The sequence below is a fragment of the Brachyhypopomus gauderio genome, chromosome 1 (assembly GCF_052324685.1).
Source record: "Brachyhypopomus gauderio isolate BG-103 chromosome 1, BGAUD_0.2, whole genome shotgun sequence".
NCBI classification, from domain to species: Eukaryota; Metazoa; Chordata; class Actinopteri; order Gymnotiformes; family Hypopomidae; genus Brachyhypopomus; species Brachyhypopomus gauderio.
The window spans coordinates 10,566,103-10,582,913 of NC_135211.1; the positions used below are offsets into that span (position 1 = coordinate 10,566,103).

Genomic DNA, 16,811 nt, shown 5'->3' on the forward strand with positions numbered 1-16,811 from the left:
CACCTCCACTCATCTCCTCCACATACACCTCCACATACACCTCCACCACTCACCACCTCCACCACTCACCACCTCCACATACACCTACCCCACTCACCACCTCTACATACACCTCCCCCACATACACCTCCACCACTCACCACCTCCACCACTCACCACCTCCACATACACCTCCCCCACCACTCACCACCTCCACCACTCACCACCTCCACATACACCTCCCCCACCACTCACCACCTCTACATACACCTCCACCATTTACATTTTATCTCATTTTTTTATACAAGTGAGCAATTGACACATACACCACTCACCACCTCCACATACACCTCCACCACATACACCACCTCCACATACACCTCCCCCACTCACCACCTCCACTCACCACATACACCTCCACCACCTCCACATACACCTCCACTCACCACCTCCACATACACCACCTCCACTCACCACCTCCACATACACCACCTCCACATACACCTCCACATACACCTCCACATACACCTCCCCCACTCATCTCCTCCACATACACCTCCACAACTCACCACCTCCACATACACCACCTCCACCACTCACCACCTCTACATACACCTCCCCCACATACACCTCCACCACTCACCAACCTCCACTCACCACCACCACGTACACCTCCCCCACTCACCACCGCCACGTACACCTCCCCCACTCACCACCGCCACGTACACCTCCCCCACTCACCACCTCCACATACACCTCCACCACTCACCACCTCCACATACACCTCCCCCACTCACTACCTCAACATACACCTCCACCACTCACCACCTCCACATACACCTCCACCACTCACCACCTCCACATACACCTCCCCCACTCACCACCTCCACATACACCTCCCCCACCACCTCTACATACACCTCCACCATTTACATTTACATTTTATCTCATTTTTTTTATACAAGTGAGCAATTGAGGGTTAAGGGCCTTGCTCAGGGGCACCTCAGTCATGGTCTCAGGTCTGGGAATCGAACCCACGACCCTCCGGTCACAAGACTAGTTCCCTAACCACCAGGCCACGAGTGAGTGGGGGAGGTGTATGTGGAGGTGGTGAGTGGGGGAGGTGTATGTAGAGGTGGTGAGTGGGGGAGGTGTATGTGTGTATGTGGGTGGGTGTACACCTCCCCTACTCACCACCTCCACATACACCTCCCCCACTCACCACCTCCACATACACCTCCCCCACTCACCTCCCTTATTACAGACCAAACACTAGATATAACGACCCATTGTGAATATCTGGCCTTTATTGCATCATTTGTCTTCACTCTTTGTATTGTTCCCATGACTTGATGCAGCTAAAATAAAGCCAAGATTTAAAACTCACCCTGTCCCTGGCCACATATAAAGGTATTAGACTCTGTCTGTTGCTGGGAGTCTTACACACTCCCTCATTGTGGGGGTATGAAGGTACATGACAAGGCATTGTGTCTTTATACATGTGTGTATACATTAAATGCATACATGTACATTTATTTGTATGTATATTTATGCATGTATGTATGCATGTATGTATGCAAATTTATTCATCTCTTTAGCTCCATTACATCCCCTGTCCTCCTCTGCTGATGCACTTATATTGTTCATCCTATAAGTGGCTAGCAGTTAATTCATTTAGAGGCATCAGCACTGTGTGGATTCATTTGGATGTTATTACTGTAAGATGCTGGGGCATTATGCCATGGTCTGGTTGGCAAATTTGATCAGGAACACATGATCAGATGAAAATGAAACGAGTTGTCATGGAGCTTGATTGTAAACACAGCTGTGAATGTCCTGGTTTTTGAGACATGCAAACGCTTCTTCTGATTCTGATTTGTTAGTGACATTGGAACAGCCAAGATGAGAGGATGTGAAAAGAGAAGAGAAAATGAGAGAAGAGATTAGAGAAGAAGATCACAGAAGAGAATATGAGAGAAGATGGGAAAAGAGAAGATGGAAGATTAGAGAAGATGAGAGAAGAGAAGAAAATATGATAGAAGAGAAGAAAAGACCCCCCCCCCCCCCAACATCCAGCATAATTAATTGATTGATTTTTATAATTACTACAAATAAGTGCAGGACAATAATGCTAATGCTTACAATTTCATAGATATCAGAGACTTGGTCATATAAATGTTTATGGGGAAATGGTTATGTTTATGGTGTTATTTAATTAACTGTTTTAAATTGCTGTGGTGTGAAGTCCTGAGAGTTCTGCATTGAACTGTAGCGTCAGATTCTAAAGCAGAATTAACATGGCACAGCTGACTATAGCCTAAAACTCTCTATTAAATAATGCACTTTATTACCATCATTACTTTTAGTGGAAATAATAAAATGTAATTAGCATAACAACCTTTTCTTTACTGTACAATATTACAACTAATACATTAGTACCACAAGCAGATGAAGCACTATAAAGACAAGGCATCAGTTACACTCTACTGTCCAGTGCTCATGACAGCATTGCACAAACTAAGAGGGATCACTGGGGGGTGGGGGTTTTTTGGAGGAGCTGGGGGGTTTCTGCAAGGGCTGGGGGGTTTCTGGAGGACTTGAGGAGTTTCTAGTCCTCTACAGCTGAGTGTCCTGCTTGATTTATGGGGCAGTTTTAATGCTGCTTACACTCAGATGACCTCAAACACCAACTGATTGTAGCCTTGCTTCTGTTTGTTAGTGTGAGTGTGCTAGTGTGTGTTACTGTGAGGGTGTTAGTGTGTGTTACTGTGAGTGTGCTAGTGTGTGTGCGAGTGTGTTAGTGTGCAAATGTGTTTGTGCAACAAGGTGATGATTATAAGCAACACAGTATTTAATATAACAGCTTTTAAACTGCAGTGTAATGAAACAATATGGAATGTCCCAAAATAATATAGAATTCTAGAACTATAGAACTGCAAAAAAATCTAAAAAACCAAAAAGACAAAACAAAAATATTTTTACATTATATTAACAAATTACCCAGGGTTATCACCCACCCATTAACTAAAGTTCCTCCTTTTTTTTTTTGTTTTGCTGCCTGCATTTTATCTGCTGTGTTTATTTGCTGCTGATCTGAGACCTCTGAGCTCCTTGCAGATCTTCCCCATGTTGTTTATATCAGACCCGTTAAACGAACCCCAACCATACGAGCAAGTGATGAGGCCTTTCCCAATGTGGCATGTCCAGCAGATCAATGCCAGAGCTGCGGCGGGCTGTCCCACAAGGGTTCACGTCTCGGGAGGGCTCACATTCTCTTTCCTTCTTTCCTCCCCTTCTCTCTCTCATTCTCTCTGTGTTCATTGTTTAACTGGTGATAGCCATATTAATGTCCAAATGTATTTTTCATTACAGCGCGGGTCAGGTACAGCAGGCAAGTTGGGAGTGAGAGAAGAATGGAGATCAGTGAATGGAATCTGCATGGTGTCTCCGCCTTTTGGGGGTGGTAAATATGGCAGGGACGTCCTCTTCTCCTTATCAATACACTCATTCAAACCAGCCGCAGTCAGAGACGGGAAATGAGCATGTTCTACGCTACATTGTGGAGGGTACTGGGAGATGTCTGCCCGAGATACGCCGTCTGCAGAGATGTGTGGCCTGGATCCGGAGTGTCTCCATTGGACTGGGGATGATGGACATCGGAGGCATGGACACCTTCTTTCACAAGCATTGCATTAAAATAACAATAGTGCTGGACCACGCTGAACACACTGCCAGCTGTGTTCATGTGTCTTAGTGTGAGATCTCAAATCAGCTCAGATCTTACTCTAAGAGATCTGACATGACTTCATGTGTTAAAGACAAAGCTATGATAGACACACTGACATCCTGAGGTTCAAACCCATCTCTGTGTCAGCCATTACAAAAATCAGCCTACCCTGCCCATATGGGTCTATCAATACAGTATAGTTATAATTTTCTTGTGCTTAGCCTCCAGATAGTCTCCCAATCACAAAAAATTGTATATATGCTTATCAAAAATGTAAGATAGACTAGCAAATCTGGTTTAGGAGTAGTAATGGTACAGTTGACTAGTAATTCTGGTTTAGTTGTGCGGCATCAATGTGCAATACAATGATTTCACCCAGCTTGAAAAAGAAACACTACCAGAGGTTTTTGAATAGGTCTAGTGTACAGTGTATTTATAGAACATTTTGCTTAAGCATATTAGGGGCTCAGTGAAAACATTCAGCTGAGGACACCTGAGATGTACAAAAGTTTAAGCAGAAGATTACAACTGACAAAAAGTTGCCTCAAACTGTATTCAGTGTATAATAGTGTTTTGAGTTTTATTTCAGATCTGTGTCATGTGGTGACTACCCTGTGGCTGGCCAAATAATGAAAACATAAAATTACATTTCCCACAAGGTCTGTTTTACAGCTCACTAATGGCCAGTTGCAGTAATAACCAAGTAGTAACTGAAGCTTAATAGCTTATCTGGATTATTAGTGAACAGTGTGCTTCAGCAGATCTTATTTACAAAACCTTCCGATATGTCCTGTGCATGTATGAGTTTAACATGACTGGACATTATAGCTCTTCACAATGACCAGATTGTGTGTATTTTCAGGTATCTGTCCCATAAACTCTGCATTTTTAGCATTGCTTTGTACAGGCGGTAATAACCTGGGATCCATTTCCTCCATTGCAATTTCAGAAGCATAATTTATTCATTCTCTTAAATGGTTATATCCACATTTGCAGTTTAAGTGAGGGACAAACATTTTTGATAATTGTGACTGTACACACATGGTTTTTAAGTCTTCATTTGTCAGATCCATTTTCAAGCGACACCAAGCAGCACTGATACTCAATGGGCTTTATATTATACTTCTGCCTCATGTTATCGTCTGATGTCGCTGCAGACACCATTTCTGTGACTTATTAAGCGTGCCTTTACCACAGCCTGAACGTTCTGTCTAGGAACTCTGTGAAACCCTAATTTGTCCGTTAAATAAGGCTTTCAGAGGCTGTATAATAAACGTGTGCTGTAAAAACTGGCATCTGACAGAGGCTCTGTGTACCTAGCAGCAGTGTACTGAGAAGATGAACTGATACTGAAATGCGCCTGTAGCTGCTTTGAAGGCCAAGCCTTCACTTCACTTCACAACACAGTGATCAACGATTCCCATCAAACAGTGAAGCGACTGGTAAAACGTTCAGAGTTCGGACATATTTTATAGCATTCATTCGGTTGGCTCCAATGATCCACTGGTGTTGCTGCTTCTGATGTTTATGATCTCATATGCCCTGAGTGTAAACGTGATGGAACCTTCTACCAAATTCACAGCTTGGCAATTAAACACCATCTCTCCTACTCTGACAGACCTTAGATCTGCACTCAGGGGTCCAGTTACTATGGCACTAAGCCCAGGCCAGTAGTCCCAGCAGACAGACCTGCTCAGGAATCAGCACTATTTGGGTCATCGTCTCCCACAGCATAAGCTTTTCTCACCTGTTACTGCAGGTGTAAACAGAGCGCGGCCTCCTGCCATTATAGCAGAAATAAACTGCACTAAAGGTTTTGAGAAGACTACCCTACTAGTTATGACATTTCTGATCTGTCTCTGTTCTTTATGAGTGAATTAAAGTGTGAATATCATCATCTAAGACTGTGGAAAAAATGTGTAATTCTTTAGATTCAGGTGTACGGCAGCTGGTCAACCAGAGATAAGTAAATATATCAAAGCTCAGCAGTGATTATAAGTTGAGACACATTTTGTTTCAGCCCTTGTGGTTTTTAATAATGTAACAAAGATAGCTCAGTAATAGTGTCTAAAATGGCAGGATATGCCGTGTGGAAGGTAATGCACACACACATCAGACATACGTGTCTCAAACATACATCAGACATACGTGTCTCATACATCAGACATACGTGTCTCGTGCCTGTGCAGCAGCTGTGTGCTCCTGGATTTACGCTGCTGATTACCACTGGAGTGTTTCATTTCCTGCCTGTTCAAGCTGTTAGTACTACAAGCAGGCATCCGTCAGAGTGAGCAATCATTCAGGCCAACAGGCCCTGACAGAGACAACAGAGCATCACTGTAGCTGCAATCCTCCTGACTGCTGCAGTGTGTGTGTGTGTGTGTGTGTGTGTGTGTGTGTGTGTGTGTGTGTGTGTGTGTGTGTGTGTTAATGCAGAAGTTTTTTCATGCCAAGTACAATAGCTCTCCTCCATCCCCTGATTGATCACTATGAAGCAATCCTTTTAGCTTGAGACTGATTCAGGACAATGAAGTGTGTGGGCGGAGGAACTGCGTTAATCAAAACATCTTCCCACCTTTGTTGTCATGAATATATTATGAGCGTATCACAGATGGGTTTGTTTCCAGCTCCCCGGCATGATGGTGGGTTGGGCTCTGATTAGTACACACTGCTGTGCTAATGGCAGGGGGTGTGGCCCCACCGCGTGGAGACTGATGGAGCAAACAATGACATTGCATCACATTTGTACATTAGCATGGCAATAAGATCCAAATCCAACTCATCTATTAGTTGCTAAGAAGAACACAATCACACACACAGATTCATACCTGTAAACCTTACAACATGTGCATCAGTGCTTCAGTTGTTAAAAGTGCTGAGTGCACCAGTAGGAAAATGCAGTTGTGGAATAAGTAAGTAAATAAAGAACTAAATAAATAAAGATTAAGATGGAATGTTTATGTGTAATTATGTGCATTATGGGGAGTTATGTGCATATTATGCTGTTGCTGAGTCTGATTGCATATGGAAGAAGGCTTTCCTAATGACATGCAGGACACGACAGCAGGACCTCAATCGGACATGCAGGACAAGACAGCAGGTCCCCACTTCCTCACTCGTACATGTAGGACAAGACAGCAGGACCTCACTCGTACATGTAGGACAAAAGAGCAGGGGTGGGCTTGGGAGGTTTGGTCACAAGCAATTTTCTAGTGATTTCATTTGCATAATGACAGCATGCACCAATTAGTTTTCAAGCATTATTAGCAATTTTCTCATTTAATTAAAGAATTCCTTTAAAAGCCCAGAACATTTGTAACCCCAAGGATGTTAACATCAGCATTACACCACATGTTTATTGGCACAGGAAAGACAGAACTAGACAGACTGCAGGATTACACACATGGCATTGCAAAATTATCATGCTAAAACCATTTAAAGATCACAAGTAGAAGAGTCCCCAGATCTCTTAAACTCAGCCTAATCAATAGCCCCTTCATTATAATAAATGAACACGCCTCATTGTCTTACCATTAAACAAATAAACCACATTGGCTCTAATGTGCCCTCTTCCCAGCCATAATCTATTTATGAGTACCATCAGAACACACTTCTGAGGAACAGCGATCCGAGCTCCAGACACGAGTGCTGAATGATGACCTCAATCACGTTGATCTGTGCTTAGAGGCCTGAACTCACTCTGTACACTTCATTAACAGTGTAGAGCAGGTGAAGGAGTGACATATCACCGGCGGTAAAATATTCATTTAGTGCTGATTAAATGATCTGTCTAAAGAGGTTGACTGTCTACTTCAGCTTTCGTCTTCAGATTAATATAATGCTAAGGAAAAAAAAAGGCTGCCATGGATCACTCACGATCAGTATGTCTTCCACCTCCTGAAAGGCCTCAGCATGGAGGAGAGATGTTCACTTTTTCACTCCTGAAAGAATAAGAGACAGCAAATATTCAGTCAAAAAGTCAAATGGACAGAAGGAGTGAGAGAAAAATAAATCAAAAAAGAGAAAGAGAGAACCTCTGGGACAGCGCTGAAAGTGGCCATTGTGTGGATCTGTCCAACAGGGCATCCCAGATGTAAACACACAGGGTATAGAACCATTTATCCATAGCAGGCTTAGCGTGTTCGACAGCAAACATTCAATGTTATCTGTGGAAATTAACTGCATTGTTTAAATCAGATCATCCATTGATATCTGAACCTGAATTGTCTCTTTATTAGCCAAGCGTATTCAAAGCTGGTGTTTACAGTCAGTTAAATGAAAGGCTTATGCCTGTTTCAGCCTGTCCAGAGGCACAGGTGTGATGGCAGCTCCCCTGAGTGCGTTTGGCAGGCAGAGGTGACTATTGATTTGCTTTCCCTGACTTACATTTTCTCTCAACAGCTCTGATAGGTGAGGGTGGGAGAGGAAGTGCAGAGAGAGACAGGAAACAGGAAGCAGAGGCAGGAATACACCAGAGCTGAAATAGCGAGGGGAAAATTCCCTCGCGCCGTGCCTTCGAGTAGGAATGCCTTCACCTGTCCTGGAAAGATTCTGTGCTAGCCCTGTTAGGGTGCAGAAGGGCAAACGTCACACACACTTCACCAGCACAGACCAGCGAGAGGATAGTGTTCCCTGTCCAACTCACCTGCCGCAGGTCCTGCATGTGTCAGTACTTGAAGTATGTCTCTAAAACAGTAATGTCAGCACCACGGTGCTGTGGGTTGTGGAGCTTTATTACACCAGATGGGACAGCTGATTCCCAATTTGAAACATCTGCTGATGAACGGTACTGTCTCAATATTATTCAATGTATCCACATGTTGATTTGTCCATGCAATTTTATTTCAACCCTGATTTGTAGTAACTAGTACTGCATATACTCTGGAGGTCATGGTGATGTCAGTCATGTACAGTGGGGATCACCACTGGCAGAAAATATGAGATAAATGACCATACACTATGCATGAGACGCTTCTGGCATTACAACCTCTTGTGGGTTCCCTCCACCTGACTGTGTGTGTGTGTGTGTGTGTGTGTGTGTGTGGGAGGGGGGAGGGAGGGGGGAGGGGGCTGTGTCCGTCTCAGATTGGCTCTGGAGGGGGTGATGGGGTGGTGGAGCAGACAGCAGTGAAAAACATGCCAGGCAAGGTCACTGCACACCCTCCACCCGCCTGGCAGGAAGGGCCACCCGCCCAGCCCATCGGAGACAGGAAGTACAAAGTGCAAACCAGCAACTGTGACCCACCCCTCCGACCAGGAAGCGCAGAGAACTCACATGCCCCGGTGCATACAAGCAACAGGCACTGACACAGGCTCATGCAAAGACTTCTGTGATTTAGAAACAAGTGTAAGGGGTATTCTGGCTTCAGTAATAAAGATACACAACAAATGCATGCACACTAGTAATACCTTGCATGCAGTCGTGTATATGGTTCATTACAAATAGCCCGAACACTTTCTCTCTTTATGTCTATATTACCTACAAAAAGTAATGTGGATGACAATATTTATAGTGCAAACATCAGAGCTTTGAAGTTCATTTTTTCTTCATATTTCACTAAATGGGAGACCATACTCCTGGTCCTGTGGAAGTAATAATATTTGGACCACCAGAATGCTGTCGGAATCTTAATGATATATTTACTGTGCTTTGCAGAACAAACTGCTAGCATTTACTCATTAACATAAACACATCCATCAAGTTCTACTGCACAACAGGAGATGAGTCCTGTTTTACTACAAGTGTCAAGACAGAAGAAGATTACAGGGGTGGAGCTGTGTGTTTCAAAACATGAAGCTGTGGTATGTCTTTGGATGTTATATTTTACCTTCTTAAGACATGCAAAACTGGTAACAGCTCTGGATAGTGCACGCGCGCGCACACACACACACACACACACACACACACACACACACACACACACACACACACACACACACACACACACACATAAACATACAGGGTAAAGATGAGGTAAGCTAATAATCTTAGATGCCTTAATCAAACCATAAAAAAGAATAATCACATTCTCTCTCTCTCTGCCTCCCTTGGTGGATGTCATTGGTAATAACAGGGTACCATCAATATACTATTATCAGACATATTTACCAGATTCAGCAGCAATCAAAAATATCAGCGTGGTTCTGCAATGACAGAGAAGCAAAGTAAACAGAAATGGACCGGACCGGAATGACGTTTTAAAATCCCAGTGCTTTAACAACACGTTTACTGTGTGTTTACCTATTCATTTACATGGTAAGTTTCAACCAGTGCAAATATGATATTCAGGACAATATGGCCGCATTTAGCACACACAAAAATGTCACAAGGCTCTTTGTGTGGGTGAAAGGAAGAGAGAGAAGAGAGATAGAGAGAGAGAGAGAGAGAGAGAGAGAGAGAGAGAGAGCTTATGTGTGTGTGTGTGTGTGTGTGTGTGTGTGTGTGTGTGTGTGTGTGTGTGTGTGTGTGTGTGTGTGTTTGTGTGTGTGTGTGTGTGTGCGCGTGCGTGCATGATGTGTGAGATCCAGACACAGAGTCCGAAAGCCTGCTGCTGGAGTGATGCTCTGAGAAACATGTCTTCCCCTGATCCCCACAGTCCTCTGAAGCACAGTGCACACTGGCACACACTGAGGAGTGATACCACACCTGCAAAGTAAAAACATGACATTGTGAATGATATTTAAAATAAGAGAGAGGGAGGAAGTGGTGACACTTGTTACACAGTACACCTTCAAATCACCTGTTATAATGTTGAAATTAGCACAAAATATACTAAATGAGAAATTATAGTTTTTGTATTTTGCTGGTTTCTGTTCTATCAGGCCAGTCATGGTCTGGTGGTAGGGAACTGGTCTTATGACCGGAGGGTCGTGGGTTCGATTCCCAGACCTGAGGCCATGACTGAGGTGCCCTTGAGCAAGGCACTTAACCCCAACTGCTCCCTGGGCGCTGGGCTAGGGATGCCCACTGCTTTGGGCACGTGTGATCCACAGCCCCCTAGTAATCACTAGTGTGTGTGGTCTAATTGCACAGATGGGTAAAAAGCGGAGAACAAATTTCGATTGCGGTGAAAAATCACGATTGACAAATTTACTTTTTTTTAACATTATCTGTCTGTTCACAAGAAAGCTGGTGTTAATGGCCTAATAACCTATAAACATGATATAAACATGATGGTGTAGAAACTAAACACCTGAAGGACTGTACTTACATACCAATGGCTGCTGTGCCTAAAGTTCTTTTGTGTTTGTTCTGTAAACATGATAGGATTTCTAACCTTTATTTGTTGATGTAGGCCTACTACTCCAAAATGTTTGACAATAATTATCGTTAATTACGACCTTTAATACTACTGCTGCTACCACATATTTCTTATAGAAATCAATATGTAGATAAACTAAAAATGTTTTTCTTAGAATTTATGATTCACTGTCTGTGACCCTCAGTCAGAACACTGACATTCAGTTCACTCCCTTATCTGTGTGTCTGCCCCTCAGTTAAAATCTCCCCCCTCACATGTACAATCCTGTTTATGAAGCATGACGGTTTTGATCTACGTCTAAAGGACGATAAAAAAATAAAAATATTAGTGTTTAAGTGTAAAATGCTTTCTTGTTGCGCAAGTGTTTTCTTAGTGTGCCGATATACAGTGCAGATTAGTTTAGTACCGCAATGTTCAAGCTCGTCGTGCCATCTGCTGGTGTGGACCACAAGGCAAAGAGGAAACGAACGAAAGCAGATTTTCGAAGGAAGTAGTCTGGGGAAGGACCATACCTGCCAAGTCTCCCGTTTTGGCCGGGAAACTACCGTATTTTACCCCCTTTCCCCATCGTCCTCCCGTATTAATATTTTCCCGTATTATAATATAATATATATTTTAAAAACATTCAAGTGCCTCTCCAAAATGAATTACGTCGCTAGCATCGCGAAAATGGAAATCTGCAGTAGCCAGAGTGTCAGTTCTCGCGAGATTAGCGCTGACAGCGGGAACAACAAACCCGAAAAACAAATCAGAGTATGATGATGTATGAATGATGAGAGATGAGATTAATGTAACGAGAGAGAAGGCGTTCTTACGAAAAAAGTGAAGTCTTCGTGTAAAATATAAGGGGTCCTGTATTTTCCACGTTATTGACAGCAGATGGCTCACTTTTGATTTCCCGCCTCGCTGTGTGGCCAGCTGATCCGTATCAGCCAATGGCCACACTGGAACAGTGTAGTCATGGACACAAGAGAGGCGTCCCGGAAGTATCGCGCAGCGGGAAGCGGTGGTTGTTGCTGTAGAGTTTGATATGATCCCGTCTTTGAAACGTTGATAGACGAGTTGTTTTATAAAGCAGTTTTATTCAGCTCGGTACCGAGGAGCTGCCACGTCAAGAAGACGTGACTTAATTTAATTATTGAGTTCCTTAAAAACGACTCTGCGACCCGGGCTGTTAGGCAGGAAAGTAATGGCGTAAATAAGAATAGTGATATACGTTTCAGCAGCGGACCGACTACACGACAACCGAATGGCCTCCAACGATGAGGTTCAGCTCAGCATGAAACACGAAGAAATGTAAGTCCCGTGTATTTATGTCAAATCCTGCACTGCCGAAAGAGACACTGATGAACAATCCAGCCCGCCCTATGATACTTTTCCTTTGTTTTTAACTGAACATCAAATCAAATGTTATGTATGTGCTTGCTGAGTTGGGTCCACGAGGCTCTCAGTTGTGCGACTTCAGTGTCTCACGGTGCGTCTGTCCTGCAGTCTGGGGAAGAGATCGGCTTTGCTGCAACAGATGGAGGTTTGCTACCAACAGCAGAAAGCCAAGAGAAAACAGCAAGCTGTGATGTCTGAAGCAGCACATGAAAGAAACGCAGAAATACTGGAGGTTGTGGGACTTCTCTTAAGCATATCAAATGCATGTTCAGACAATTCCTCCATGGCAGTCATGTAGAGTTCAGGCTCATTTTCATAGTACATGCTCAGTTTGTTTTGATACAATGTAAGTGTTCTCCGTGAATACAGGTTTTCACTCAGCCCTTTCAGTGCCATTTCAACCCTTTTCCCTGAAGAATATCCGATTCAGCTGAATCATTAGCAGTGGAGTTGAAGGAGGTGTGTTGGATTAGAGAACACCCAGCACACACTACTCCATACACTACAGAGGTGTTGAGCAACATTCCAAACTACAGGACTGTCAGGGGTTCCGGGCTCAGCGGGGCTTTGGTCAGGGGTCTGGGTTCCGGGCTCAGCTGGGCTTTGGTCAGGGCTCTGGGTTCCGGGCTCAGCGGGGCTTTGGTCAGGGCTCTGGGTTCCGGGCTCAGCGGGGCTTTGGTCAGGGCTCTGGGTTCCGGGCTCAGCGGGGCTTTGGTCAGGGGTCTTGGAGTGTGCTGTTTCATGGACTGATTTTTTTCTGCCCTCTTGTGTCAGGACTTTCAGAAAGTAGAACAACGACTTCAGACACGTCCACTTCTGCATCCTGATATCCTCACCCTTCAGGTATGACCTTTTCTGGGTCAAATCTTGATTTATGTTGATTCTTATTGAATCTCCTGTTGTTTCACATGCAGCCATTCAAAAAGGATTAGAAGTAACAACCTTAACTTCACAAGCACTATGACACTCAGACATAAGAACATTCCCAGGAAGTAATTTTGTGTTCAAGCTAATTTCCAATGTGGTGCACATTCGCCAGCTAATCAAATATATTATGCCTGACATGGGGACACAAATCTTGTGTACTGTTTTTAGGTCTGTTATTGGGCATCTGTGGAGCAGAATCTCTCTCAGTGGGATCTCTATCTGCTAGGGAAAGGGAGTGCACCTGTGAGTCAAACAGCACCATCACACCAGAGGCAGAACACTACTCGTCTCAACTCATCCCCTGTACAGAACGGTGGAAAACCTCCTCTGCCCAAGCCCTGACCTCTTGACCTTGTGACTGGCACAGCCTCTAGTGCTGGCCTAATTCAAATGGGATGAGAACCAGTGACCTCATACAGAAATGTGTTATCACAGATATCTGTCAGAGGATTTTAGGAGTAGTTTTTAATTCAGCAAATGAAAATTTTTCCTAGTTTGTTTTAAATAACCTCAAGGAGGGGTGAAGGGCGGCGACTAACTCCCATACCTTATACTGTGTGTCCTTGCAGTTTTAAATTAAGAGCTTGTTTGGCTGCTGGGGTGAATGTTCAGTGAATGTTCAATGTTTAAAGATGTGCTAATTCTCTTTAGGCGAGATTAGCTCTTCCGGCATGTGTAGCTGATGCATGCGTGTGTTGCCAAGTGCTGAAAAAAGAAAATTTGAGTCTGGATGGTGGAGTGCTCATAGTGCACGGTCCCATGGTCACGTAACCGGGGGGAACAGGAAGTCTTGAATGGCAGCTCAGCATCCATGACTGTCAGTGTTGGTGTGGGTGCATGTCTGGATCACTCAGTTCTCAGAATCCTCATCATAACATATGTAGCCTGGGTGGCTCACGAGGGGAAGTGTGTGTGTGTGTGTGTGTGTGTGTGTGTGTGTGTGTGTGTGTGTGTGTGTGTGTGTGTGTGTGTGTGTGTGTGTGTGTGTGTGGCATGCTAGTTCTGTTTGAACAGGTGTGGTAAGCAACACACTTCCTAATGTTTCCTGTCTGTCTCCGGTTGGAGGATGTGTGTGGGCACCCTAAGCTGTAGCTCTCTAATTTATTTAAATGGACTTATTTTGAATTTCAGATGAATTTTCCGAAGAACAGAAGTTGTGGCTTTTTACTCTGTAAAGTAAATCACTACAGGAACAGTAATGCACACTTTTGTCTGGAATGTATATTCTGAAATGACCTCAGACGTATTTCAAAAAGTACACATGCAATAATGTGCCTGTGTACATGCAATCACTTTGATCAAATCCACCGTGACCTATATTAACAATGAATTCCTCGAATATTTTCACATGACACTCTTTAAAAGGACCAGGCTCAGTTCTCTTAAAGTGAACATATGCAAATGAGAAATGGGCAACACAGTGGTTAGCATGTTTGTCCCTCTGGAGCCTTGGGTTCAAGTCTCTGACTATGAGTGGTGTTTCCATGTTCTCCCTGTGTCTGCATGGGTTTCCTCTTACAGTCCAAGAACATGGAGGTTAGGTAAATTGTCTCTACAAATTTATGAAAGTATGTATGACTATGTGTCTCTGTCCTTGTCCAGTAAACAGTTGTTTGAGTGTCTGTGCATTCGTGTGTATGTATGTCTAGTTGTGGATGGTGCTTTGTCCTGAATTTTGTCCTCTCTCGCCTTTCTGCACCTGATACAGTCCCCCATGGGGCGGAGTTTTCCAGAAGAGAGTACGCTTTGTGCAACTGGCTGCTGCTTCATGCCAGTGTGTGAATGGTTATAAAAGTTTGTACCTGTGATAATTGTAACGTGACCTTGGCTTCTTTTGACATCGAAGTTTCATTCACTTGAAATGCTGCGTCGTTGTTTTTGATGAATAATACAATTATATTATAAATAATAATACTGAAGAAAAATGTGATCTGTTACAAGGTCTAAAATATTAAAACCCACAGTTCTTTTTCTAAGATTTATCCAGTCCTATATGTTATTGTAACGATCATTTATTTTGTAAAAAAAAAAAAAAAAAAGTTTTGACGTTTGCAAACACTAATGCTGCACTGCACAAAGGTTTCCACAAGATGGCGTTAGACCCTAGGTTTGCGACACTGCTGTATTGGTTATAAGAAAGTGTATTCGAAGATAAAAGTTATGTTTGTACCTGAATAAGATATGTTGTGTTTTAGTTTTTTACAGTGATGCCTTATACTGCATGTTGCATCAAATCAAGTACATGAAATGCATCAGTGAAGTAAAGAAATGTTCTCATCATTCGCTAAATGTAGCCTTGTAACCTTGTAGGCTTGTAAACCTTGTAGGCTTGTAGGCTTTCCTTCTGTGCAGTCCAGCTTTACTCTCATTATCTAGATGCAACATAACTCCATGTGTACTCCAGTCATTTTAAAAGTCCATAAAAAAGATGGAGCTGTGTGGATATTACAAGGTGTGTGTGTGTGTGTGTGTGTGTGTGTGTGTGTGTGTGTGTGTGTGTGAGTGGGGGGGGGGGGGGGGGGGGGGGTACTTGGCCACACCACAGCCAGAGTTCCAAAGGTGAGGGTGTGTGTGTGTGTGTGTGTGTGTGTGTGTGTGTGTGGAGTGGGGGGGGGGGGGGGTGCTTGGACACACCACAGCCAGAGTTCCAAAGGTGTGTGTGTGTGTGTGTGTGTGTGTGTGTGTGTGTGTGTGTGTGTGTGTGTGTGTGTGTGTGGAGTGGGGGGGGGGGGGGGTGCTTGGCCACACCACAGCCAGAGTTCCAAAGGTGAGGGTGTGTGTGTGTGTGTGTGGAGTGGGGGGGGGGGTGCTTGGCCACACCACAGCCAGAGTTCCAAAGGTGAGGGTGTGTCTCACCCTGACAATGCTAGAAGTGTCAGCTGTTCCTCTGCAGACCCACCACTGCCCCTGTGACATACAGTGATTGTTTTTTAAAGGGCTAATATGAACAAGCTCAAGTATTGCCTACTTTCCCACTGCCATTCTGGCACCCAGCTACTGTCCTGTCCTTTAGAGCCAAATCCAAAAACGACCCAGAAACTACCCAGACGTGTTTCCATGCTCCTTCAGCACATTGCTCAAACCACATATTTTTAATTAATGTGCACTAATAATAATAATTATTAATGCATTTTTAGGTGTACTCTGACTTGTCCTGGCATGTCGCTCCCCCTCCCTTTTTTAACCTGGGCTCTTAGCGACCATGAGGTCATGACTATGAGGTCATGACTCTTTCATTGTGCAAATCCTCTAGAAGTGCTTTCTCTTTCACCAGTAATTGCTTTTACATTGTCCCTCTGATGCGTGATTTCAGGTTGGACCCTGTCCATGTGTCCAGCACAGCTCTGCAGAGGACAGCACCCTGTGTGTGTGTGTGTGTGTGTGTGTGTGTGTGTGCTCCTGCACTGACTTGTGCCCTGGGGCTGTTAGTTATGGTCATTTGGTTTAGTAGTAGCAAGTAAGTCGTTGCTAGGTGTAGTACACATGGCAGTAGAGAGATGTTAATGTAACCGGTGGGGGGGGTTGATTTGTCA

At 43.9% G+C, this 16,811-nt stretch overlaps 1 protein-coding gene and 1 long non-coding RNA gene across 3 annotated transcripts; both read left to right on the plus strand.

Moving 5' to 3' along the window:
• Positions 1-8,866: 8,866 nt before the first annotated feature.
• LOC143493287 (uncharacterized) lies at positions 8,867-10,896 on the plus strand. Of its 2 annotated transcripts, none has more exons than XR_013125401.1 (3): positions 8,867-8,989; positions 9,425-9,508; positions 10,229-10,896. It is a non-coding gene; the product is annotated as an uncharacterized LOC143493287 (long non-coding RNA). The 2 variants fall into 2 exon arrangements; XR_013125390.1 differs by having other exon boundaries at positions 10,235-10,896.
• A 1,038-nt stretch (positions 10,897-11,934) lies between these two features.
• cep15 (centrosomal protein 15) lies at positions 11,935-15,334 on the plus strand. Its single transcript, XM_076991546.1, has 4 exons — positions 11,935-12,264; positions 12,460-12,583; positions 13,126-13,194; positions 13,447-15,334. Exons 1-4 carry the CDS (start codon positions 12,218-12,220, stop codon positions 13,618-13,620), a joined length of 414 nt encoding a protein of 137 aa, XP_076847661.1. The 5' UTR covers positions 11,935-12,217; the 3' UTR covers positions 13,621-15,334.
• The last annotated feature ends 1,477 nt before the right edge of the window (positions 15,335-16,811 follow it).

Excerpts from the sequence above, each read along its gene's own strand:
- cep15 (XM_076991546.1), top strand. The coding sequence starts at position 12,218 with ATGGCCTCCAACGATGAGGTTCAGCTCAGCATGAAACACGAAGAAAT. Across the intron at positions 12,584-13,125 it reads GAAACGCAGAAATACTGGAG|GACTTTCAGAAAGTAGAACA; the intron begins GTTGTGGGACTT and ends CTCTTGTGTCAG. Across the intron at positions 13,195-13,446 it reads CTGATATCCTCACCCTTCAG|GTCTGTTATTGGGCATCTGT; the intron begins GTATGACCTTTT and ends TACTGTTTTTAG.